The following is a 26,938-nucleotide window of genomic DNA, read 5'->3' as shown; positions in this document are numbered from 1 at the left end:
GAAAAATTTAGAAAGCAAAGAAATTTGGTAGCTAGTATTAGGAGGAAATCAATGGACAAGTATTTTATTGACCGCTGTGTTGGAGGGTGCAAATCTGCTGATTTCTGGCCAACAGTAAAACCATTTCTGACAAATAAAGGTAATTCCACCAAAAAGGACACTGTACTATGTGAAAATAATAAAATTATAACTGATCAACAGGAAGTACTTAACATTTTTAATGACTTTTTTGTTAATGTGGCTCCAAATATTGGAAATAACTCAGTATCAGTAAATACCATCCCAGAATAGTCTCAATTAAATAAAAAACACTAGTGAATCTAAATTAAGTTTTCAACCTGTTCAGGACTCTTTTCTTAAGAAACAAATTGATAATTTGAATTGTAAAAAAGCTTCTGGTCCTGATGGTATATCACCAAAATTACTTAAACTCTCTAAAGAAACTGTATCAACAAGCATTACCTTCCTAATTAATAAATACTTTGAAAACTCAGTATTTCCAGATAAATTAAAAATAGCTCAAGTAACACCTTTACACAAGAAAAATAGTACACTTGAAAAAGGAAACTATCGCCTGATCAGCATCCTTCCCACAATATCAAAAATCTTTGAAAGAGCTATAAATACACAACTAACAACATTTTTTTACCAGCGTTTCAATACTTATCTATCTGCATTTAGACCTGGATATGGCTGCCAGACAACTTTACTGAAAGTAATTGAAGACTGGCAAAGGGCGTTAGATGAAAACAAATACGTTGCCTCAGTTTTAATGGACCTATCCAAAGCTTTTGACTGTCTGCCTCATGACCTCCTTTCCCTAAAACTAAAGCACTATGGTGTATCTGAAATCTTTTTACAATTAATCAATAGTAACTTGAGTGACAGAAAGCAATTTATTAAAATAGGTCAATTTAAAAGTAACTTTCAAGAAATTTATAAAGGTGTACCCCAAGGCTCAATATTAGGCCCCGTCCTCTTTAATATATTCATCAATGACATTTTCCATTTTGTTCATAAAAGTAATCTGTACAATTATGCTGATGATAATACCTTATCTTTTGCACATCATAATCTAGATATAGTTAAATCTACCTTAGAAAATGACAGTATATCCTTAATAAAATGGTTCTCAGACAATAAAATGCAAGCAAATCCTGATAAATTTCAGGCAATAGCAATTGGTTCTAAAACTCACAAAGCTAATATCTCTTTTGACTTGTCAGGTAACAAAATAAACTGTGAAGATGAGGTTATCTTATTAGGGGTTACAATAGCTTTTAAATTAAATTTTAACAAACACATTTCCAACTTATGTAAAAAGGCATCCAGACAATTAAATGTTCTAAAGCGTATTGGTAGGAATCTTTGTAAACTTGGCAAACTTAATATATATTACTCATTCATTCTCTCAAACTTCAATTTCTGCCCATTAACATGGCATTTTTGTGGAGAAATAAATACTAAGAAAATAGAAAACATACAGAAAAGAGCTCTAAGGTTTATTTATAATGACTATAAGTCTGATTATGAAGGGTTGCTTAACAAATCAAAACTGCCAAGCTTAAAAATAAGAAGGATAAGACAAATGGCTAATAGAAATAGAAACATACAAGATAATAAATAAACAGACACCAACATATCTTCATGATCTAATTAAAATTAAATTAAAATCTTTTAGGTACACTAATACAGCTGAAATCCCACGGGTAAGAAGTACCAGCTATGGTCTCAAGTCTTTCCGTTCCGCAGCCCCCAGACTCTGGAACTCGTTACCCCAGCACTTCAGGGATGTGACGGGACTTAACCAGTTCCATAGTCTGATAGGCTTGTGGGACGGGGAGGATTGCAGATGTTCTTGCTGTAGCACCTAGTAAGGCTAGTATTAGTGTTTTTGTTGTTTGCTTTGCTAGTTTTACTCTCAGTTGCTCTTTGCTGCATGTTATATTATTTTGTGCATGGAGTTTTTGTTTGTTTACACATAAATGGCAGTTGCCCAGTGTACTTTTATATCATGGCATCAGATTTTAATATAACTTGCATGTACCATTTTAAATAACTCATAATGCTTGTGTTTGTGAGGTAGCTGCTGATCAGTTTCTTTCAAATCTGATTTGAGGGGAAAATTGTTCTCTTAATACATTTTTTATCTGTCACACTTTTGTATCCATATTCATTGTCAGACTTTTACCTTATTTTTCTTATAGCAGCTCTTTGACCAAGGTCAAGATCAGCAACTGCAGCGCAATTATTTTTATTTTATTTTTTTCTTATTACGTTATCTTTAATATATCTTTAATATACTGCTATGATATTAACTGTTTTAATAATATTTGTATCACATGCCATAGTTCTTTCGTTTTTAACATAAACTTATAATGTTTATTGTATTGCAGGTTTTTTAATTTAATTAAATTTAATTGTTCATTTATAATTTATTATAATTGATCTCAACCCTGTTGAAAATGTTTGTTTATATTATGTAAATTTCATGTAATGTTCAATTGTCTATTTGTTATATGTATGTTGTTATATTATATCGGTCAATAGCGATACATCGCTAATGTTATACTTGTTATGTACAAACCGACTTAAAATAAAATTTGTATTTGTATTTGTATTTAGGTGATGAAAGTAAGTAATATTTGCATCACTTATGAAACAAATATGTAATGCGCATAATAGCTGTAACAGGGATGAAAATTAGCAAGTAATATATCTCAGCTTTACTCAAAAACAGGGCACGATTCTGGCTCACTTAATTAACAGCAGCTTTACAAGGACTGATTTAAATTGAAAACCGACTCTTGTGTACCTTCATGAGGGGGGTCCTGGCCTGACTGTCCCCAGCATCAGTGCGTGCATTCCAGGCCAGCAGCTCATTCACGATGTCTGTGTGACCCTGAACGCAGGCCAGGTGCATAGGCGTCCTAGAAATAATACAATTACAACACATGAAGATTTCAGGAAATTATAGAAACAGGGTGTTAAACTGCCCCTTTTATCTTGATAATTTGGTTGGGTAGTCTCAAAATGACCTCCTGTCATTAGTGCCACATCCTTGGCATTGGCTCCAACTCTTTTGGAAAAACACTGAATTATCTATAAGATCAACAAGAAGCTAATGTTTTTGTGGATCGGAAAACATTTACATGTTCAAAGCAATGGTCTATTTACCATGTCACAACTTGTAAAGATAATTACGTTTCCAAATGGGTTGATATTATGTGTTTCTATTCATGTATGGATGAATAAATCTTGGCTGAATCGCACTAAATTGCCCGATTTTAAAAATAATGCAAAACATGCTGAAAAAACCTATAAAACTAACACACTCTGTAGAATTATCCGTGACATTTAATAACATCGGTCCTTAGCGCAACCTTGGAAGTAGCATTGGATCATTTATCAATGCATTGCAAAAAAGAGGTGGCGCCTGTGATTTACGGCCGTGTATAATAAATAATCTATTGCTTTGATAGTGTCAATTTGGTGGTGTATTTGGGTGTATTTGAATAAATTGTGCCACCCTGTCATCACCACAGCCATGTTATTAATGTAAACAAAATTAACAATATTAAAAAATGCTAAATGTCAAGGAATCATTATGATACTATAAGTTATAACTGGATAAAAATAATTCATGTCATATCATGCCCAAAATCAATTGAGTGATAAACAAATGTGTTGTTGAAAATTTTAATTACCAGTTTCCATGCTGTTTTCTTACAAACACAAATAAACTCAGCACGCCTATATTCAGCAAATTAAACGTCATGATCACCTGTTTTCTTTGTCGAGTGCACTCGGGTCCTTCTTCGCAAGCTGCTTGACTTTTGCAAGATCGCCCGTCCATGCAGCCTTGTGTAACTTGGGTAAATCCTTTTCCTTAATATCATATCCATGCACGTTAAATGAAGATTGTTTTGAACTTGATTTTGATGCACCTATACCGAAAATTCCTTTTATTTTCTTCATATTCGCTCCGTTTCTAACCACGCCAAATAGTAAAATTCTCCATAGTTAAATCGACACCTTAATCACAAAGGCGCTTGCACAGTTGGAATCAAACGCTTACTTACTCGGACGACATTCCTCCAAATTAGACATAAATACCGTCTATAATGTACCAGAAAACACGGCCCGCATTCTGTCATTTAAGCAAACGTGAAAAAGACCTTGTTAACGGTGGCCAAGTTTAAAATTGTGATATTCTTATTAGTAATGGTATATTTAGCAGTTTAAATACATTGATTTTAACGAATTGCTGTTTATTAAAGCACCATATCCGCACTGCAAAATTGTATTCACGTTGAACTCCCGTATAAACAGCAAGTAATATTTGTAAAGCAGTATTTAATGTTTCATTAAAGCTGCATCGAATTTACCTAGCTTGAATATATTTTATTTAAATCGAACATTGACAATGTTTTGGAAGTGTGCCGTTAAGTTTATATGTTTGTTGGTACTGTAATAATCCAGTTGCTTGCTTAGATACGTTAACTAATTATGTGGTGACTGTGGTGTCACCCTTCATCTCAAGAGTCACTGGGTTCGATCCCATTTCTTAACTGTTGAGATCTAACCCTTACAACATCATATGTACGTTTTACAAATAATTCCACAATATTCAAAATAACAAGAGGCGATCGATGCAATGAAGCTTTATTTTAAATACGTTTGTGTTGAATTGTTTAACTAAACTTTTGTTCTGCTGTAATGACGTAGAGCATGAAACAAGACCCCAATCAAAAATTTGTCTCCGCATAAGAAAGCGTCTCAGTAGCTGTAAAAAGAGAACTCATTATAAAATAACACGTCACAACGTTAATTATGTTTTCACATAAGCAGTTTTTTTCAGTATATGCTTATGTTTTTACAAATTTTCATTTTGACATGAGCCGGTGTGTGGGAAAACCGGATTTAATGCATGTGTATACCAGTTCAGGCTGTTCTGTCCGTCCTGCATAGGCAAATCTGGTACAATACTTTACGCACACGCATTAGGCCCGGTTTTCACAGAGCGCATCTCATATTTTATATTGTCTTTTACCGTGCACATCCGTCTTTGAATCGATTTATTATATAGACCGTTAAACACATTTCTTACAAGTTTTCTAAAGTAATTAAAAAATGATTCTGAATTTGCTATGCTGTATTACACATATGAAGTAGCTGCACCAGATAAAGTTGTTGTCGTTCCTTGTTGAATTGAGAACCTTACTATTACGCATTTGCTAAAATCAACTATCAACTAGATCCTTTATTGAGACCCGCCTCCAACTAAACAATTTAAGTTTAACAGATATTTCAGAAAATTATTTTAAATCGCTATAATATATTCTCCAAAAGCCTTCATCGTGATTAACACGACTGTAAGTGATTTTATGCACTCAGGAAATCATTATACAAAACGGAATTGTTTTCAGAACATCGGGGCATGTCAAAGCTAGTTTCCATATAGGGACACTGACCTACGCAAATTAATATCTAGTATCTATTTCTGAAAAAGCCAGCAACCTATTTGGAGTTATCTTTGGTTGTGGTAATGTAGATAGCGACGTATTGTTCAACGTTAACTTATTAGAGTGAGTGATGATCAAACGCAAGACGGACTGCACTAATTTACGTTGTGTTGTTGACCTGACATATTGGGATATTTCACATAAGACAAAGGGTATGTTATTAAGTTTAATTTATTCTTAATTTTGTATTTCTTTTCCGTTCGTTCTTGATTATGCTCAGAATAGTTTCTGAGCAAAGAATCATTCATTTATAACTTGGGCAGGTACTCATTACATATTTCAAATACGAGTATAAGTGAATGATAGAGACGTTTTTGAATTGAATTCAAAAACCATTAATTATGGGGTAACTGAACATTTCAGTTAGTAACAAAATTAACAAGATGGCAAAAAAAGTCAGAAAGTCTTCAACCCTTTTATGTCTAGCGTCTAGAAAGGCATTGGCAAACAGCGTTGACCCTGATGAGACACCGCATGATGCGGCGTCTCACCAGGGTCTACGCTGATTGCTTAAAGGAATTTCTGTAAGAAATATTGTTAATATAGAAATGAAAATACTAGACATCCATAATTTTGGAAATAAATTAATCCAATTTAGAAGGATGGGAGAGTCCACTAGGCATAAATGGGTTAAATATGTTGCGGATAAGACAGTTAAAAAAAAAGATTTTCTTTTACAGTTCACGACCGCCATAAAAGCGTTTGCTGAAATAATTATGGCGCACAGAATTTTGGATCTATTTAATGTCACAAGAACATCATTTATGCAAGTGTGCGAAGAAATTTTAGATTTCCTTAGGCAATCTGAAACCATCACTAAAGGTGAGTACGTACCTAAGTGTATTCTTACAACGTATGGACATTAACTTATCATCATTGTAAATATCATATAAAATTCATGCTTATTTATAACGAAGCTGTTTGATTCAAACATTACATTAAGACCATGCCCTGATACACAGTTGACCTTATGTTTAGCGTCCCCAACCGGGTATGCTTTCGGTTGTCTGAATGTAAAAGCAACACTGTTTGACAATTAAAAAGTCGTAAAATAAAGTGCGTTAAATGCATACAACAATATGCAGAAAAGAGCTATGTAATTCAATACAAACACACACTTAGGCCATAATAATTTGATTCTGTGTTGAGCGTCCAGGGGTGGTAATGTTTTTGCTTCTGTGAAAGAAAAATTAACATTTTTGACAATCCATCCAAAAATAAATGACATACAATTCATACAATGACCGATTTACCGAAAAAAAGAATGCGATTCATAGCAAACGTTCCCTTATTAGTTTTTTATCCTACAACCTCGGCATAGAGGTATGCTGGGTTCTAGCATCACTTTTGTCAAATCGTCAACAAACAGGGGAGTTAACTTTCGGAAGTATTATGATTTGTACTCTTGGGGCTTACACTGGCAAGCGTCTGTGAAAAAAATAGCGCCATGGCACATTGTTTCTTTTTATTTAGAAATTGTCATTAACTAATCAAACGTTATATCAGCAAACGATTTAACGTGGTTAACCTATTTGCATCGAACCCGCAGATCCTTCATTGCTTGATCCCTAAAATTATTACATTGTGTTCCCACATGGACCGATAGTGTATATAGTCCAGTTTTAGTCCATATAGTATCCAACCGGTTGCTTGGAGGAGCCATTTATGGACTTTAAGTTGGGACCCAAATGGGTTAACGTAAGTGGAAACCAGCAGGATTTCATAAGGCCAAGGCAAGGTTTAACACGGTGGTGCGGTAGTCGAGTGGTAACACTCTGGTCTACCATTTCATAGGTCGCCGGTTCAATTCCTGGCCGGGGCACTGGAAATTTCAGAAATGCCTCAAGTGTTTCCCACCCAACTAGAGATGTACTGGTATGAAACCCAGGTAATTCTCGCGTGTATCGGTGCTATACACTGAGCACGTAAAACTGTGTTGGTCTTGTTCTAAATATATACTGAAGTGTTTGCTTGCTTTGCTTAATTTCTTAATACAATCTAGCTTTGCGATAAAAATGCTCAACATGACACATATGTAGTCATACGTTAACTTAAATAGTCCCAATAATGTTCGCTACATCCCGTCAACGTATTAATTTCTTTCTTAAATGTTCACTATACAGTTAAGATTTAAAATGAACTATTAAAACACGAACGGAACGATGTTTTTCTTCGGTAATTACGGATTGTCAATTTAATAAACTTAATTAATGGTATAAGAAACACCATCTGCGATTGAGGAACGAAAGCATTCTCTCAGTAGGAGACGATGTCCCAATGGTGGATTAAAGTGTTAATTGTTATGTATTGTTACCATATACTCCACATGTGTAGATGCTGTTATTAAGATAAGATACCATGCGTCACCTTCTAATAACATGTCAAATGACAATAAAGGCCAAATTCATGCTGAGTTTTATCAGAGTCGTAGATCTTCGCTATGGTTTTATGACTCTTAAATAATTAAGATGGACCTGATACAACTATTTATTTACAAAAGACGAACTGTAATATAATTATTGTATCGATAACAGAAACCATCTAAATATTCAAATATATTTAATAAGTTCGCGTCACTTCGATTCATTGTTCAGGAAAGCTATACAAACATATAGGTCCCGGCATTGTTCTTCAGTACCAAGATGGCGGCGGTAGGGGCGGTTATTCGGGAGTAATCGATTTCTGGGATTGTCTATAGTTTATGTAAGCAAAAAAAATGAAATCCCATTAACCAGTTTTATTGAATCGACTTGGAATGCAAAGGACCCCGATCTGTTTACAATTTTTAAAATAAAAACCCTGTTCACAGTGCTCTATCATATCTTACAAAGATGTACCTAGCAAAAGTAATTATACGATCTAATGAGCACAACTTTCTTACAGTTAGCTTTTGTGATTACATTTTGCACATTTTTAATCATCGTTCCTACATGGTCCGTTATCAAAATATAAATTGTTAACACTAAAGATGATATCTATTTCCAATTTATATTAAACTTTGTAAGAAGATTGGTCTGAATGACAATTGGGTAAATTACAAAACTGCATTAACAAACTTGGTTACCATTTAAAATTAAATGAAACATTTTTTAACATTCCCGAAGTAACATGTTTACCAAATCCTCATTAAACTTGCTACGAACGCTTTTTAAATGGTATATCAGCCGAGTTTGAAAAGGTTTCAGGTCTACTGAAAAATAAAAGTACCAGTGGGCTTAGATGTTTTCTTCATGCGGGTGAAACTTTGAACAATCTAGAAGTCAAATGTTCTGTTAAATCATCATGAAACAATCAGAACTATTGTACTCCTGCTTTTTCAACTGAATATGAAAGTGATTCTATCCGTTCCAAAATACGACTTAAGGTGAGAGTAGTTTAGGGAGGGATTATTTAGAAGTCACTCTTGTTAATCGTTCGGTTCGTCTGAAGTTTTAAAAGTTTTGTTTTTTAAATACCCTTGGGTGAAAATTTGTCCCTCTTTGAGGGTTACTTGCTTTATATTTATGGAGCAAACACTTACAAAATGGCTTCTCTGAAACCGCAAGGCCAAGAAGTTTGGTTTTTAGCATTTTATTGTGGTCCTGTACCATTTAAAAAAAATATCGTCCCTCGGGTAAGAACTGGCCACGCCAAATGATGAAGACATATTGTAATACTTACAAATTAAAAAAGTTTTCTCTCGTTATGGCAGGGATTTATTTGCTGTTTAACATCGTATACTGGTCCTGTAATAACTTTGTTAAAATCATCTCTCTTTGGTTAAAGTTGACCCAGCCCTATGGTTTACTTGTTTAATTATATGCATTACTGCACACTTTGAAAATCTTTTTTCCTTGTCGCAATGCTTGTGCGTAGCAATAAGAGAAACTCTCGAACTCTGAATCAACCCAATCTTTGTCGTTTTTTACTTAGACTTTTTCGATTGTAAAACTAGCTTTTGCTGAACAGTCTATAATCACTATAAACTTCATCACAATACCCGTAATACCATATCAAGACACGAATAATATTCACAAGCAATTTTCAAATGTTCGTGAAAAGATATGAACATCTTCGTATCATTACCCAATATTACAATAAATGGCGACCATCTTGGCCGCCATCTTGGATTTCTCAGCTCGCCACGATTTATGCCAATTTATGCCGGTGGTCTGTAAAACTTCAAGGTATGCCGATCATTTTGGTATATGACATGGCTTGTTGCAACATGGTGTCCAGGTCCCTGTTTCTAAAAGCGCTGAATGTTACCCTACCAGTAATTGTTTACACAATGCGTTTCACGGTCCAAAGGCACTGAGGATGGGAACGACTGTGAATCAGTTATGCGTAAAAAAAACCAAGTCACTATCAATCAATAGTTTAGGGGCTTTGTGGCGGTTAGTTGGCTTTGTTATATTATGTTAACTATTATAGGGAACATGTATACAGCAATGGGCTGTAACAACAAATCCCGAAGCTCAACAAGCAAGCATATATAAATGCATTCTTGAAAATTATATTTTTTAAATTACAATAATTAGCTTAAATATTACTGGCATGCGTAAAATAATTTTGCAATCTGAGATAACAAATGACAACAAAGATTGAACAGCAGTCACGTTGAACTTCGATCTGAAACCATGCGAGAAAGAGGATTTAACAATTTATGGTTAAGATGTATCATAAACCGAAAAAATACGGTATAAAAAGTGTCATATTTTTTGGACTTCCTGAAGTATGGTCGGACTCAAAAATTTCAGAAAAAGGGAGTCCAAACGACTCCTTACTCAGAATAGTTAGTGTCGAACACTGTTGTATTTCATGAATTATTGATATAAGTTTCTCTCCTGCTGGTACAGCACAGTTTTATATTAAAGTTTGTTAAAGCATTGTTTTTCCTTACATTTTCTCGTTTAAAATATATCAACAGAGATAGTGTGCATGTGATAAATTCCAACTATGTCCATACTTGCAATCGGCTAATTTCGAGTACTAGTATATAAAACATCACATTTTAATTTGAGCTTATAGAAATACACATGCACCACGGTAGACGTCTTCGTTCCTAATTGATAGCATTTAATGTATAAACCGGTTTATAAGTACCCTGTATAACTATTTCAGCCCTACAATTGACACAATAAACAACTCGTTAACAATTGAATCCAAGAAATTATATAATTTTCTTAAAACATATATACCTTAACATATTAGAACAGGCTATTCGAGTGCCCATATTTAACACAGTTGTAATAATATATATATATATATATATATATATATATATATATATATATATATATATATATATATATATATACGTCCGTGCAGTTTCCACAATGTGTCTTATAACAGAACGAGCATGTAAATCAATCAAATGTTTCTAAATAAGATCAACTTTATTTGGATTACGCCAAATACTAACCTATATGCCATTTCGCGCTTTGGATTGGCCACCTGGGACCGTATTCACAAATCCATTCTTAGACTTAAGAATAAAACATAGACTTAGAACCAAGAAAAGTACGTCCAGCGTTTAAATATATATATGGCTTCCACTGGTGATTATTTCGTTTAAACAATGATCTACATGAAAATTGCTGTAGATAGAGGTTGTTTATACCACGTTTGAGTCAAAATTCAAGCAATTAATGAATATTCCAATTTTAAGAATTTTCTTTATTCTTAGACTTAAGTCTAAGAATTGTTTGGTGAATATGGGCCCTGAACTGTTCCTTTATCCAATTGGCTACATTGAAAAATCCGAATAAAACACAGCACTAACAACAAAACGAAAATGACAGAAGTCAATTGCAATTGTTAGATAACTATCTAGGTTCTGTTCACAGCTCCTGTTAATAGGCAATACTAGTAGGCAAATATTGGACAAATAAAAGCGCTTGGAATATGATTAGGGTCAACACTATCAAGACACTTAAATAACATTATTTTATTGACCTGATGAATATTGATTATTAGAAGTCCAAATATTCCTGTCACCGCATTATTATGCAGTTCATGTTTCTTGTTTTACATTAGGTGATACATATAGTAAATTATTCTAGGTGTTGACGATATATTTCGTTACGCTGCTGGAAAAATCGAAGTTCCAGAAATACCAGTGTGTCATGTTGAACTTTCGCAGAAGAAACTTGACGCGGTTATGACAATGTTAAAGAGAAGCCATGTAAAGATTACAATTTTCGGAAGGTACGCACATTAATTGAAATGTTTTAATAATATCAGAAACTACATTAGTACAACATTATATGTTTTCCTTTGTTATATTATAAAAAATGTACACGTATTAATTTAATATGCTTTCTTTTAAAGGAATTCATGTGGAAAAAGCACAGTGATTAATGCGCTTCTGGGAAGTGACGTGCTGCCAATGGGAATGGGTCATGTGACTAACTGTTTTGTGCATATGCAGGGAAAAGATCTACAAGAAGGATTTGTAGAGACTGAAAATGAGCCCGGCGTCCAGACACCCATAAATGTAATGTATTTTTATAGTAATTGTTTTTTCGGCGGCAACGTCTATATACAAACATTATAACGTTTATCCGTCATTCCAAACCCCTTCAATTGAATAAGTTCATTGAATAAACATATGTAAAAAGTACATATTTCATATATAAATTAATCTGCAGTCTTGGACATTAAGTATTTACATCGACAATATTTTGGCAAATTACTGAACAAATTAAGCTTCCCGTAAATGTCTGTGACCCATCGGTCTGGGCATTTTGCTTGGTTGCAAGTGCTTAATAAAAAAAGTCCTCTTTCCCGTTTTAACGTTGGTTCACCTAGTTACTGATACTCAAATTATTTTCACAAATACATTACTTAAAACTCATTTGATAAAATTATTTAATTCACTGAATGACACAATTAGTTATGTGCTTTGTAATTAAAATGATACCAACATCAGTCTTGAGTAAATAAAGTTTACGTCAGATTGATAATCAGAACCCAATATTTATTGGTAAACAGAAGCAATGAGAAACGTGCCCCTCTCTGTATGTTATTACACACTTTCTCTTAGTCATAATATCGAATGTTATTAGATAGATTGATTTATTTTCGTCTCTACAGGAGCTTGCCAGCGCCCTTCAAGACGAACATGCTGCTACAAATACTACGGTGAAAGTTTTCTGGCCAAAGGAGAAGTGTCCTTTATTAAGTCACGATCTTGTGATTATAGAGAGGTTTGTACGGAATTCCTTTTGTGCAAGAGAAATATCGCACAATGATTTAACAATATGGGATAAATCTAAATGAGATTATTTATAATATGCAGCTCGCGCATTTGCACTAGGTCATGCCACACGATCAAGGAGCTTAAAATCTGTATTGGGCTAACTCAATTCTTAATTACCTAGAGTAAATATTATTTAAGTGCCTTAGTTCTGTTTGTCTTGTTACCAAACTGTATTTTTCCATTTGGACGTCATTGACGACACAAAATCCTAACATGATTTCCAAGCAATCGTGTTTTAAATTGTTCGCATCCGAACACCAAATCGTTGTTTAGTAACAAATGAACAACGAAAGATCAAACCATATTTACCGGTACTCCTAAAGGTCGTATATCTATTAAATACAGGAATGTTGTAATGATAATGGTTTGAGATGACTTCGAGTGTAAATTTTTATCACGTGCTTTAAAACGAAGAAAAATATTTTCATATAACCAAGAAATTAAACAAGTATATTTTGGTTTTCAACGCGAAATGTGTAATGGATTATATTAGATTGAACTCCAAACATTTGTTTATTTGCAGCCCTGGTTGCGAAAAAGACACATTTATGGACGCGAGCATAAAGGCAAATTGCCATGACTCGGATATCTTCACTCTTGTTGTCAATGCAGAATGCTTGCTAACGCTTTGGGTGATTCCAGAATTTGATAGATTTACACAATATTTATCAGATTTACAAAATAGTTATCAGTTTATTTAATTTCAACTGCGAAATAGACACATCTATCGACGCGAACATAAAGGCAAATTGCCAGGACTCGGATATTTTCATTCTGGTTGTCAATGCAGAATGCTTGCTAACGCTTTGGCATTGCAGAATTTGATAGATTTACACTTTATTAAATAATGTAGTAATTTAAACTCCTAAACGACAAAATTAACTTGAGAAGGGCTTTATCTGAATTCAGCTTGTCTATGTGAAGACTTTGGTAACCAGAGCATAACTTTGTAACCCCCAATAAGCTCTTATTATACATTAGAAAAGTATTGTCAAGCATGTTTTTAAACCAATTGTAAGTTGTCCTGAAACGGTCACAGTTTTACCTAGTATAGATCATAACCTTTAAATGCGTATATAAGTTCCATATTTAAACTTCCCCTATCGACACGTTGTAAGACGTTATCATGCGGAGCCATGTTAAACATAAAGTATATATATATATGCATGTTAAGTGTCGTCCCAGATTAGCCTGTGAAGTCCGCACATGCTAATAAGGGACGACACTTTCCGCTTTTATGATATTTTTCGTTTGAAGAAAGTCTCTTCTTGGCAAAAATCTAGTTCAGGCGGAAAGTTTTATCCTTGATTTGCCTGTGCAGACTGCAAAGGTGAATCTGGGACGACACTTTACGCACATGAATTAAACCCCTTTTTAACAGAGCAGGGCTCATATGTATACTTTCCTTTTTCATTTTTAGTGCATTGTCATTTCTTTTTAAGTACAACCATTTCTTTTACATATGCAAGTATATATGGTTGCCAAAGTAAAGTGCACAATATTGTTAATTTTAGCCGGATTGTTTTTTTTGGCTATTCAGCTTTATGGCATGTTTTTTGTTTGTTGAAAGGCTCACACAAACTTCAACTTCAACTCGCTAAAATCGTTAATCTGACTGCATCGCATGCATATATGCTATTGCCATTGTCAAGATCTCTAGGTTAAAAAATGTATAGCATATTAAAGCCCTCCATGTACGTGCTACATACGCTTATATCCGTGTAACATACCTTAATACGATGTTATTATAGACGGCACAGTGACATCTTTAAGTATTAAATGATAGCAATATATATGTTCCCTACCGGCTCCACCATTGTCAGAAATTCCACCATTGTCAGATTTTTTATTTGTTGCCATAGCAGCCAGAATTTTATACGTAGGGACAAAATGAAATGACGTGCATACTGTCCATATTGCCATCTATCCATGTTTCAAGTTTCATGAAAAAATATGAAGAACTTTTAAAGTTATCGCAGGATCCAGAAAACCACCATTATCAGCAGTATTTCTAGTCTATGTTGTCATAGCAACCAGAATATTTGACGTAGAAACAAAATGAAATGACGTGCATAATGTCCATATTGACATCTATCTATGTTTGAAGTTTCATGAAAAAGTATGAAGAACTTTTAAAGTTATCGCAGGACCAGAAAAGTGTGACGGACTGATGAACTGTCGGACAGAGCGAAAACCATAAGTCCCCTCCGGTGAAAACGGAAGGGGACAATAAGCTTAGTATTAGATATTCGATCCATTTGATGTGTAAGAATAACATTATTTCATGTATACATTGTACTGTACTGCGTATGCAAACCGCAATTGTCACGTGTTGCGACATAGTAATAGCTATTTACATTGCAGGAAAAGGCGTTTTTCCGAACAATCAAGGCTGAGATTTCGAAAGCTAATGTTTTAATTCTGATAAACCGATGGGATCTCGTTGACAACGACCCAGCACCTGACAAAGTAAAACGTCAACATGTGCGAACATGTTTGGATTTTCTTCGCGAAGAAACGAACGCCGAATGTGAATCTGACTCGAGTAAGAAGGTTTACTTTGTGTCAGCACTTGAAAGACTACACAAAAAAAACAATGATTGTAAGTTTTCTATTATCAGTCATTTATTTTAATATACACTTAATTAACGAATGCCCACAATAATACGTGCTTTAGTCAAATTTGTGTTTTGGAACCATTTGGTTGACGCCTTTGTTAGGTTCATTTTTTTCACGATCCGCGACTTGTGTTCTTAAAAATAAGAAGGCAAATAAGTGTGGGTAATTCTGCAACAAACCATTATCGGAGCATGATCTTGTGAAATGTGTTAATGAATTCCACGAACTTGCAGAAATATACGCGTTCTTAAACGCAAATTTGAGATGCCCAATAAAGAAAAGATATCTTGATAACCGCGCATATGCTAGATTTATTTTTGCTTCCCCAAACTATTGTTTTTCACCCAAATAACTAACACTAAGCCTGAAATTATTACCTACTCACACAAAATGTAACTCTATAAAACGATTAATTGCATATACATTCAACAGAGGCATTCTAAAATCCTTTACGCACAAAATACTTTTGTGTTCATACGAACAAATCAATACATTTTGTATTTAACCAAAACTCATGGTTTATATATTTGAAAGCTCCAGCCCTGAAGAGCCGCCACGAGGAGTTTGGCATATTTGAAGAAAATTTAGCGGTACGTCAGCACTTTTATTATTATTTGACCATTTGTTGATATGCAGATTTAGTTATAACTGTAAATAATTGTATGATAAGAATAACAATTTAAATTTACATAACATATGCAATGCAAAACAATATTAACATTATCGATTTTATGACAAATTTAACGCAAATGTTTGATAAAGTTCTTAATCGGGCAGCACACAATTTCCTTTTAGAGTTGCGCAACATCCTCGGCATTCAATGTGAAAATTGTGCCTCATGTCAACACTGTCATGGAGCTATGCAAGAAATTATGCAGGGATCTTGATGGATATTCTGATCGTTTGACATCTATTCAGTGAGTGAATCGTTCAATTATTACATCGACGTAAATACGTTAAAGCATTAATTGCGTTTTTTAAATCTTTCGAGTAAAGGAATTTTGATGTATAAAAAACCCCAAACAACATCAACAACACTTTAACACAATTAACAGCGAACAAATAAAAACACACACCATTACACACGTCTGTATTATTACAACAATGATCGTTGAATTTTTAAATGGATTAGGTGTATAGTGTCTATAGATTGTTCTAAAATGTTTTTATGTTTCTGATTTTAGTTTTGTTTTTTAGAAAGAGAATCAAGATCAAAGAAGATTACGCAATCCAAAAGCATGATTCATTATTAAATAAGTTTGAGGCAGCCATACGCCGAGTCCAAGACGAAATTCCAATAACGGTTTACAACCTTAAAGAACACGTCAGTGTCAATTGCGATGTTTGCACAAATCGATATGTTTAGCTTAGCAAGTATTGATTAATTCTTAAATTAAAGTAATTTTTTACCTAAACTATTATAAATGCTATTTTAGATTTCATCAGCACTCAGGACAGCTATAGAAAACGTGCCTGTCATTGTTACCAAGTTTGAGCATCCAACTCCCATCAATATTACAGCGACAGGGGGGTATACGAAGGTAATGTAGGCTTCAAACTCTAAAAGCCTTGTGTCTGATCTGTAAATTAATTAATTTATGTTCACTTATCATTGCGATAAATCTTCCTCACGATTTTAAAGTTTTGCCTCCTCATATGAGTCGATTGAAAATTGCACATTGAAACACCATGTTTTGTTCCATATCGTCCATGCATTGTTGAAATAACATCCCGTGCCACAACTTTTTTTTCTTTTATCAATGTAAAGAAAACCAACCACACGTTGCCTCATGGTCTCATCTTGGTTATGTCCATGGTATTATCTTCTGTTTTCCCCTAATTTTAAGTGTGTTTTTCGTAAAGTTTCAGATACATACAGTTTAAATTTATTTATTGGATATGTGTGCTTTGAATTAAAACTTTTAATCACTTACCATGGCTCAGTAATAATTGTCTTATTCTCTTTAATAGATTTTGAATTTTAAAACGATTTATTTCTGTATAATTATATATTCACGAGCACATGTTTTTTGATAGGAATTAAGTTTATACCTCGTGGAACAGATTACACTTCATATAAGACAATCCTGTGAAGGGAATATCAAGGCAAAGTTAAGCTTAGTGCTCGATAAAATGAAAGGTATGTGCATTTGTTTTCAAAAATTACAATTAAATTATCTTTGTGTTTTTTTCTTGAATAAAAATGTATCCCAACTTGTTAGTGCAACACATATGTACTCTACAGGGCTACTAGTAACATATGGTCCTGTCCGACATCGAGAATACGGGCAACATGCTTTCAATTTCCAAATCAAATGGGACTTAATGGCTATCAGACAGCTGAACAACATACAATTAGATGTCCCAGCATTTGCAAACGTGAGCCAATGGTTACAACACGGACAATATGCATTCGTATTTAGAGTAAGTATAATGACGCTTGCATTTTTATATTTGTCCCACAAAGGAATCTTAATAGGGATTTTTTTTTGAAAGCCTTCCTGTTAATAATATAAACATCATAAACACTATAAGATATATTAATACTAAATAGTATACTTTTTAAATTATACTTTGCTGACTCTTTTAAATATACCATCAATTAAAAAGTATACAATATCTATTGGTGTTCATACTAATTAAAAAATATTAACTACAAAACCAAGTTATATCAGTACTTGGGATGGGAGCGTACGCAGGAGGAATGCTTTTAGAGAAGAAGCTTGTATCAGATTTAAAGGACAAGTACATAGCCAATGCCATCAATGTACTCGCTTCAAACACAACTTACTACAGTCAAGATATATCATCACAAATAATACAGTAGGTATCATAAAGTATTGCGGGAACACTACATTAAAAAGACGGCCACGATGGTCCACTTGTGCTCTTCACTGAACTTAATTAATTAACTACTTTGCAATTGACATTTGATATACACGTAGCGTGTTTATCCGTAGTGTCGGCACACAGGTGGTTAGCGTGTGGCTATGATATAAATTAGTGAAAACATCATTTTGAATGGTAAATAATCATATAATAATGAAAAATCAACTTTTCCGGCAAAAATATTTTCACTATCAAATATATATATATATATAACAATGTATTTAACTCGAAATCACCCCAAACAGGGTGCATCGCTTTGAACAGCCATTTCTTCATTAATTTTGCAGTGATTTTCATGAACCTGGTCTTATTCAACGCAGAAATGAATTTCCTTTCTGGAAATGTATATATCTTGTTATATTTCTACACATGCTGGGTCAAATTTGAAGAAATAAAACGAAACACAATTTGCTTGACCCACTTGACGGCGATCAGACAGGATTCATGAGTGAAATCTCAAGTTGTAAAGACACACCATCGCATTGGACCAATGAAATCACTCTGTGTTTAAAATGTCAGTTAGTTGAAATGTATGTAAACACAGGTTTTAAACGGTGCTGGACAGTTAGTTTTGATGCATAATGCAACGGCAAGCACGGTAAGAATGTTTTTTCCTACGTTTTATTGAATTATTGTATCGAGGTCCGTGAACTTTGCAGGGAAAATGCCCTTTACTCCGTGAAGCGTTCAGTCTTAGAGACTGTCTGATCGATGTTAACTGGGTCACGCGAGTTGTGTATCGTGTTATTTCTTAAACGTTGACACAGTATTTGTAGAAATATTGCAAGACATGTACATTTCCAGAAAGGAAATTCATTTATGCGTTGAATAAGACCGAGATCGTGAAAATCGCTGCAAAATTGATGAAGTAAGGGCTGTTTAAAGCGATGCACCCTGTTTTCGGGTGATTTCTAGTTGAATACCTTGTTATATATATATATATTTGATAGTAAATTTTGTTGCCAGAAAAGTTGATTTTTCGTTATAATATGATTATTTTTTATTCAAAATGATGTTTTCACTAATTTATATCATAGCCACACGCTAACCACCTGTGTGTCGGCATACTAAATGAATACACCTACATATTTTAATGAAAAGTTATAAAAACACATTTTAATATGTCAATCTACAGTTTTATGTTTATTCTTGGACATACTAGCTACATTTAGCTCCATATGGTAAGCTGTTTCATGTAAAACTGCTTCTTTTAATACCGACCCTTCCGATTGGTTGTTGAGGTTTGTTACTATTGGCATGTGATTTTTTTAATATAAATAGTTTCTAGATTAACATAAGTTCATGTTGTTCTTAAACAAAAGTATAAATAAAAACAACTTAGAACACATTTGTTGATCTTACTAATAAACCCAAAACACATGAACATAATAATGTTTTATGTGATTCAAACATGTGATCTTCATAAAAGTCATTAATAAACTGCAAATAAATTGAAACTTCGAAAATTGTACAAAAACACAACATAAACGGTCCAGCACATCGTCAGTTTTTTTTAAAGTGGACTCGTTACATGTACGTATGCCAATTTGTTTCGAAATATCACGCGCAATACAATCATGGTCGCGGCACGCACTTTTGCTTTCAATATGCACATACCATTAATAAAATGCGATTTTTAAGTATTAGTTTGTGTCACTGTGTACTTGAATATATCTGACGAGGCTCGCAGAGTCGTTTAAGACTTTCGGAGACGAGTAATTAAAATTCAATTACACAAAGACGCTAACCAAATTATCATTGTACCGAATTATATTTTCAACATTTGTACTTCGAAAACATGTTCGTTTAATTGGTAACAGTGCATTTAAGTGCAATAAATTAACTGAATCGAACGTTGCGTAAAAATTACGACTCGGTTTGTGATCTTTCAGAAGAAATTTCCATCCGCAACTCTAAATAATATTAACGGATGTCATACATAGTCTATAAACATGTCTTCTTACAAATAATTGAAATAAGTTTGACGCACTTGCTCATTGGCATAAACAAGGTTCTAGCTCCGAGCTCGTTATCGTGTTCTTCTTACACATATATGTGTTTAGAGAGAAAAATCGCCCCGATTATCAAGTTAGAATAAATATTCCAGCGTCAATGATGAGTACCGAAGTAATTCCCCAAGATTTTTAACAACATCCTCATCCTTTTCTATTTTAACAGCTTGGTAGATAACGCTTTTTAGTTCGTTCTGTATATTTACTTCAAATTTGTCATACAGAGTACATTCAAATTAAAAATGTCTGCATAGTTTAATGGTTGATGTTTTAATCTTGATGAACGCACATAAAATGCCTTTGTAATCATTGTTGACTAATGAAACAAGTATGCTATGTCTTCATGCGGCCATATTTGCTGATTAATTTCAATACATCTTATATAGTCAAATACTGACTATTCCTGTATTAACATACTAACCTAATATAGCAAGGATGCTTTTAAAAAATGTCATATAATTTTAAGTTTAACCGAGCTAATATATTAATTCTGTGTACTGGGAGTACCTAGTGGTGTGACTGCTCGATGTCAAGTTATTGATATTTAAATGATTATACATTGTTAATGATTATACATAATAAATGATTATTTATTGTGAATGATGATACGATGTTAATGATTTTACATTTAAAAGGCGTAACAATAAAGCATAATATTCTTTTTTTTGATAAAATACTATTTTCAACAACTAAATTATGTAAAGTATTAATATAAATAGAAACTGAGATTAACTTAAATGGAATTGATACGGTGAGTGTTAAAAGATATAAACTCTTTAAAGTTAAACTGAATACGTGTATGTATTAAACGAGTTTGCTTATCGTGGTTACAGAAATCTAGGAAAGGAGTTAACAATTATTAAAGACCAGTGTTATGAAGCACTACATAAATCAAGAATTTTGGAACTAATCGACACGGCTGATCTAATGCGACACGTCAACGTTGGAAAGCAAAACATCGGTTTCTTGAGGTAATACATAGTTTTGTTATGTAGAGAATTAAAAGTTAAGTTTATCCAGAATATATTTATGTTAAAATGGTTGTATCGCGAGTCCGTTTCGAGGGAATAACCAGGAATTTGTTCCTGTGGAAAGAACCTACAATGGTACCTGTGTGGGAATCAAACGCAGGGCCTCACGACCGCAAGTCTGGCAACTCACTCCTTACAAAATTACGTCCGAAGAGTATATTGATATGAAGTCTCCAAATAATCTGCGCCGTTGATCGTTGTATGTATGTTTCTAACATTAATAAAACTGCGTAAACGGGTACGTTCCCTTTTGGGCTCAGATCAGTCACTGTTAGGCTTGTAAGGATGACACCAGACGTTAACATAAAACGACTTATTTAAGGACCCTATAGAATGAGGAAGCGTCTTTACACACATCTTTCCAAATATGACGTCAATACTATAATGTTATATCCTAATATTGGTTTAAAAGTAATGTAGTTAAATATCTGGTGTTTGTTTAGTTATGTTTTTGACGACTTTTGTAAGACTCATTTTCGAATTATAAATGTTCCATTAATAACATGCCTACGTGGTGTGATAAACACACGCACTCTGGAGATAAATAAAGGTAAGTATGTACCATAACACAACTCTATATCATCTATAAAAGCCGTAATAAATAGTATTGTTTTGGTACAAAATACTATTTCGTTTTGCATTAAAATCTATGTATTTCATTCTCTTGATATAGTCTTAAGCGAATGCATTTTTATTACAAATGACAATAAATACAATGTTATTGTTTTTTAAACTCCGAGCGGAATAAAATGTCTAGTTGGTATCGAGCGTTGTCAAAGGCATGTTATCAATACATATATTCCTAGAGCATTGTGTAACTACCTGTATATGAATGCGACGACTAAACAAGGAATATTTGTTTCAGTAAGAACATACATTCTCTGCAAGGTAGGGTTGAACTACATCTCGTGCCAATTAGAGTGACGCCTTTAAATCAGCTAGAGTCCGCAGCGATCCGCAATGGCCGAATGGAAGTGGTGACCCAACAATTTCTATTGGCTGCGTTTTGTCTCGGGTTGGTGACTGTGCTTCTGTACTATATGTGGTATAGATAGCTTCTCTTATAACTTACGGAATGGGCTTATTTGACCTTTTGACAAATTCAAATACATGCAAGATGAATTAAAAAAGACATTCTTATTTAAATGAAAGTAGCCTAAACAAGACTATGTACTTTATATATATGGCTATGTACGCATCACATCAGTAAATAAGTGTTAATCAGTTTCTTTATTTATCTTCTGAAACGTTTTAACTGTTCAAATTTACTTTATCGTTGCCTTTCCAGTAAAATTGGTTGATTGTGATTGTATACCATGAATCAAACATGATTTTTCATTATTCACCGTTGTTAAAGTGTAAACCTGGTCTTGATCTAACGAGGCTTAATATTTAGTATAACATGGCAATTTAAATAATCTTGCAATTTTTTTGAACGATTAAAATGTGTACAACTAACGCGACTAACTGTGGCCAGTTGTAAGAAAAGGATCGTATAACTTTGTTTGAAAATTGAATGTAATATTAAATAATACCTATTAAAAGAGATAACACAAATGCCAGATACATTTATCTGCAAACTGATTTTAGTTATGGTAACTGGTCCTTTCGTCGATTTTGCCCTTGAGTTGGTCATTTGTATCTTTGGAGTTTGCACAGATCCATTTTATTTGACTTGATTTGAGACTTAATAACACACACTTTACTCTTGGGTACTCAAAATAAATAAAAGTGCGAAATGAAATGTTAAATATTTTTTTCACGATGAATCAATATATGTTACAGTATTATCAATTTCTGGAGACGGTAAATTCAAAAAATGACATTTTTGCCAGATGCAGTTCACAGCGTTCACCAATTGCTTGATATTAAATCAATATGTCTTATTATTGAAATATTATTTTCAGTGGTTTGTTCAATTTTGTAGATTAGACAGTAAAATATGTGTAACAACTCAATAAGCCCTTAAGGCGAACGGAATTCGCCCTATTGCAAACACGACTTTACCTTCTGGAAGAGGCATACGAATGAGAATGTACCACATATACATTCCATTTAACATGCCCCAACCATGAAGACTCCTTGAGCTCACAAACAACAAAAAATCCCTTAATTTTTTTTTACCTTTGTATTTGCGTGTTTGTTTTATGTGTCATCCCCATAGCTACACATGGTTTTGATGTTGTAAAGTTCGAATAGATTCTAGTAGTGACCATGTCATTTGTCCTCTTAAAAAAATGTTTCATCAATATTTTGACAAATTCATAAATATATAAATTCAAAGCAGGCCTGTTTCTGTTAATATGTGCATGCTATAAATATGGGGTATGTGTAACCCAATCAGTGCAAAAGACATATATTAGCGAATTCAGTGGGTATTGTTTATAAACTTTTCTGCTATGACAATTAGCTGAGAACCAAATAGTTATTTCATATATAGATGCATAAGATATGATGCTAAAACATGTATCAGCTGAGTCCCGGTTTGATCGTAAAGCTTGTTATTAAATATAAAGAAGTGAAACTCCAGCTGCTGGAGCAGTATTAAAGCATTGTACCGTTAACATGTCAGCCTCAAGGGTGAGTTACCCTATTTCGGTATTAAATTTAATTTCAATTATAAGTTTGTTGTACATTATGACGAAGTCATCTCTAGCTTACCAAACAGGAAGTATTATGAGGTAATGACAAAATAAGTATAAGTTATTTACTAAATTCTGCATGTTAAGGACATCTTAGCCATTGGTCAATGGATAGTTAAAAGAAAGCATAGTAAGGCTTCTATTTTTATAACTTGGTTTACGGATCCCGCCGTCCCCATTTTTAGAGAGTTCCATAAAACGTAATCGACAAACGATTTTTCTTCTGCTTGAAGAAATGTTTCTATTAAACATTTCTTTCTGTTTCATTTTCTTGTTAATTCCACTTTACATTCTTTTTATTTTCCAACAATGCGGTCCCTATGCGTTCACGCGTTCTATTCCGTTCTATATATTCATGCATGCCTTAAGTCACAATTTGACCTAAATGTAAAAATGAAGTACGTTTTGTTGTTACCGCTAATATCGTTCGTAAAAGTGTTATTGAAAAATTGTTGCTAAGGCAGCAATACAATTTATTTAGTTTATTTAAAGTGTTGTCAGTTTTGGTTTCTTATCAAATGGGTTAGTAAATTTAATTTCAGCATTTAAATTTAACGTTAGAAAATGTTGTTTTTTCCAATTACCAATCAAATGTGTTCTCCAAAAATAGACCCCCATTAACAAAAAGCTCTAAGAAAAGATTGGTTGTTTAAATGACTCCCTTGCCCAATACATGTTGAAGCTTTTTTTAATCAAATGAGAGACTGCAATGTATAATCAAAATATACAATAGTAGTAGCTATGTGAATAATTCATCTGAATGTATGAACAACATTTTCAAAATCCTTGTTATTCTACCGTATTTTACGATTTAATCTTTGAGTCTGACTCAGTGTATATGCCAATTTAGAAATTAGACCATTTGATGGTATTGAATTTAATCATTGCCTATGGTCACCTAGTGTTAGAGGGGATATGTAGGATTAGTTGCTTTATATTTTTTATATATTTTTAACTACTTTGGCAGAAATTTTCCTCATTTCGTCCTTATAATATAATAAATTCAAATAATCATATCTTATCAACGTCTATGCCAAGTAAAAATATATTCTTGTTAAACAATTTATCTGTGCGAAACTTTGTAAAACGTCATTTTGCTGTATTTTTATCAAAATTTCAAGTTCTAATATAAATAAAACCCTTATTTGCAATCCATACGTTTAGAGAAATTGATAGTCATTTCGCTTTCTTAGATTAACAAAGTGGTCATTTTTTATGTATACGCAGTTGTTTAATTCAAAGTAAAAATGTCATAACAATTTCGTAATTCATTCATGCACTGTTGCCATTTTATTATTTGTGTAGCCATGTAATTTATTAATGCTGTTGTTTTCTTGTTCTCATGTATTTGTTTTGTGAGTTGCATTTTTCAATTTTTTTCGGTGAAACATTTGATAAAATTGACAAAATAAGATATGATATTACTTAAACTATTATACAATTATTGACTTAAGGGCAATGGAATATGATCAGATATCCGATTGGCGAAAGGCATTTCCACCGCAGCGTTTGGCGACCGATGCCCACACGAATTTAAATATGTTTATGTATAGATCAAATAATAATTTACAATTATCGTGCCATGAAATTCGATCTCACACCGAAACTCATATCATACATAGACCATATAAATTGACTTATGTCTCAAATACTGAATGGTGATTTATGGCGCGTTCAATAAAACTACGTCGATGTATACTTGAGTGACCTTTGTATACTCATTTAAGCAAATACAATAATTCGTTTTGATGTTATACATTATATATGATCTGAATGCATTTGCGTCATTTATTTATCTTAAGTATCTGTTAGTATTGTGCCAACAGGTGAACATATGCGACCAACATATTTTACTATGATATAATTGGGCTAAGCATTTAATTGGTTGGATTGTTATTCTGTCAACACAACTCTAGTGTACAATGTAGCAATGAACAGTATACTTACCTCGCTGCAATTAAGTAATAATACCGCATATTCAATTGATCAGCACAAAACAAGTGTTGAATGTATTTCACAATTTAACAGTAGCAAATATAATTCATTAGATAATATCGATGGGTTGTAATTTTGTTGACACAGTTTTTAAACTACAGTTGGGGTGCAAACAGTCACAATCCTTTTGATAACTCTAAGATACACTGTGACCCTTGTTTCAATTACAGTCTTCTTTGATTTAACATAAAAAACATACAGTCAAACATGTGTTTGCTTTTTATTATGTTATTTATACAAATGTATAAACTATTGGTTAGTTCAATCACATTTTCTAATGTTTTGCATTTTTTGACAAAATATACATTTATTTTATACACATTAATTAATGGATGCATATGTATGGAAGGCTGTCCGGTTAGCGCTTTGGTCTGTACACGCACTTCTCACTTTGGCGACCGGGGTTCAATCACCGATCCCGGCACATGTGAGCGTGGTTGGTGGTCATCATATCGGACAGGTGGGGTTATTCCGGGTACTCTAACACCCTCACCACGGCACACATTTTTATATCTTTCAGTAAAAAATGAAATAGCTGGATATAACAGTTTTAATTCAGTTAAATAGTAAGTTAATTTGGTAGGAGTGCTCGGACACAATCCAGGTCCTCACATAATCCAGCCTCTACAAAAGTTGAACTCACACACTTACTTATGTATTGAAAATCAATATGAGTATGTTACTGCTTACTTTAGCGAGCACGTATAACACTTAGTTCTTGCACCTTGAAAATCATATAGACTCGATTCGTAATTATAAGACATTTTTTTGGGATCAAGAACTATTGTTGTCAGAACATTTAAGGCATCATTCTGTAGGAGAACGGCGTCATGCCGAAGCGGGTAGTTACAGAGGTCCTTACAGTTCAGGACTGTCGGTCAGGAGGTTCCCTTCCGCTGCTACTACACTGGCCTTGGGCTGACTTTTCTTGAGGATACTGTAGACCTTCTTACTGCTGCCGGTGGTATCTCTTGGTCAATTT

The 26,938-nt window shown here is 33.5% G+C and overlaps 2 protein-coding genes and 1 long non-coding RNA gene across 3 annotated transcripts in view; 2 read left to right on the top strand and 1 right to left on the bottom strand.

Moving 5' to 3' along the window:
• Positions 1 to 4,162, bottom strand: part of LOC127863356 (ankyrin repeat domain-containing protein 26-like) — a 120,771-nt gene extending 116,609 nt beyond the window's left edge. Inside the window, exons 1-2 of the mRNA XM_052402868.1 lie at positions 3,785 to 4,162; positions 2,816 to 2,930 (exon numbers count right to left, since the gene is read on the bottom strand). Of these exons, the coding sequence (XP_052258828.1) occupies positions 2,816 to 2,930; positions 3,785 to 3,978 (309 nt within the window). The 5' untranslated portion in view covers positions 3,979 to 4,162. The remainder of the gene's footprint in view (positions 1 to 2,815; positions 2,931 to 3,784) is intronic.
• Positions 4,163 to 5,433: 1,271 nt separating this feature from the next.
• LOC127867571 (uncharacterized) lies at positions 5,434 to 11,997 on the top strand. Its single transcript, XR_008043560.1, has 4 exons — positions 5,434 to 5,677; positions 6,206 to 6,347; positions 11,570 to 11,714; positions 11,838 to 11,997. It is a non-coding gene; the product is annotated as an uncharacterized LOC127867571 (long non-coding RNA).
• Positions 11,998 to 12,599: 602 nt separating this feature from the next.
• LOC127858723 (uncharacterized) lies at positions 12,600 to 26,144 on the top strand. Its single transcript, XM_052395963.1, has 11 exons — positions 12,600 to 12,715; positions 15,133 to 15,370; positions 15,922 to 15,977; positions 16,183 to 16,304; positions 16,585 to 16,711; positions 16,824 to 16,928; positions 17,425 to 17,527; positions 17,633 to 17,811; positions 18,047 to 18,210; positions 21,122 to 21,259; positions 22,185 to 26,144. Exons 4-11 carry the CDS (start codon positions 16,240 to 16,242, stop codon positions 22,372 to 22,374), a joined length of 1,071 nt encoding a protein of 356 aa, XP_052251923.1. The 5' UTR covers positions 12,600 to 12,715; positions 15,133 to 15,370; positions 15,922 to 15,977; positions 16,183 to 16,239; the 3' UTR covers positions 22,375 to 26,144.
• The last annotated feature ends 794 nt before the right edge of the window (positions 26,145 to 26,938 follow it).

The sequence above is a fragment of the Dreissena polymorpha genome, chromosome 1, assembly GCF_020536995.1.
Source record: "Dreissena polymorpha isolate Duluth1 chromosome 1, UMN_Dpol_1.0, whole genome shotgun sequence".
NCBI lineage: Eukaryota > Metazoa > Mollusca > Bivalvia > Myida > Dreissenidae > Dreissena > Dreissena polymorpha.
This window is presented reverse-complemented; position numbering and strand designations above follow the sequence as displayed.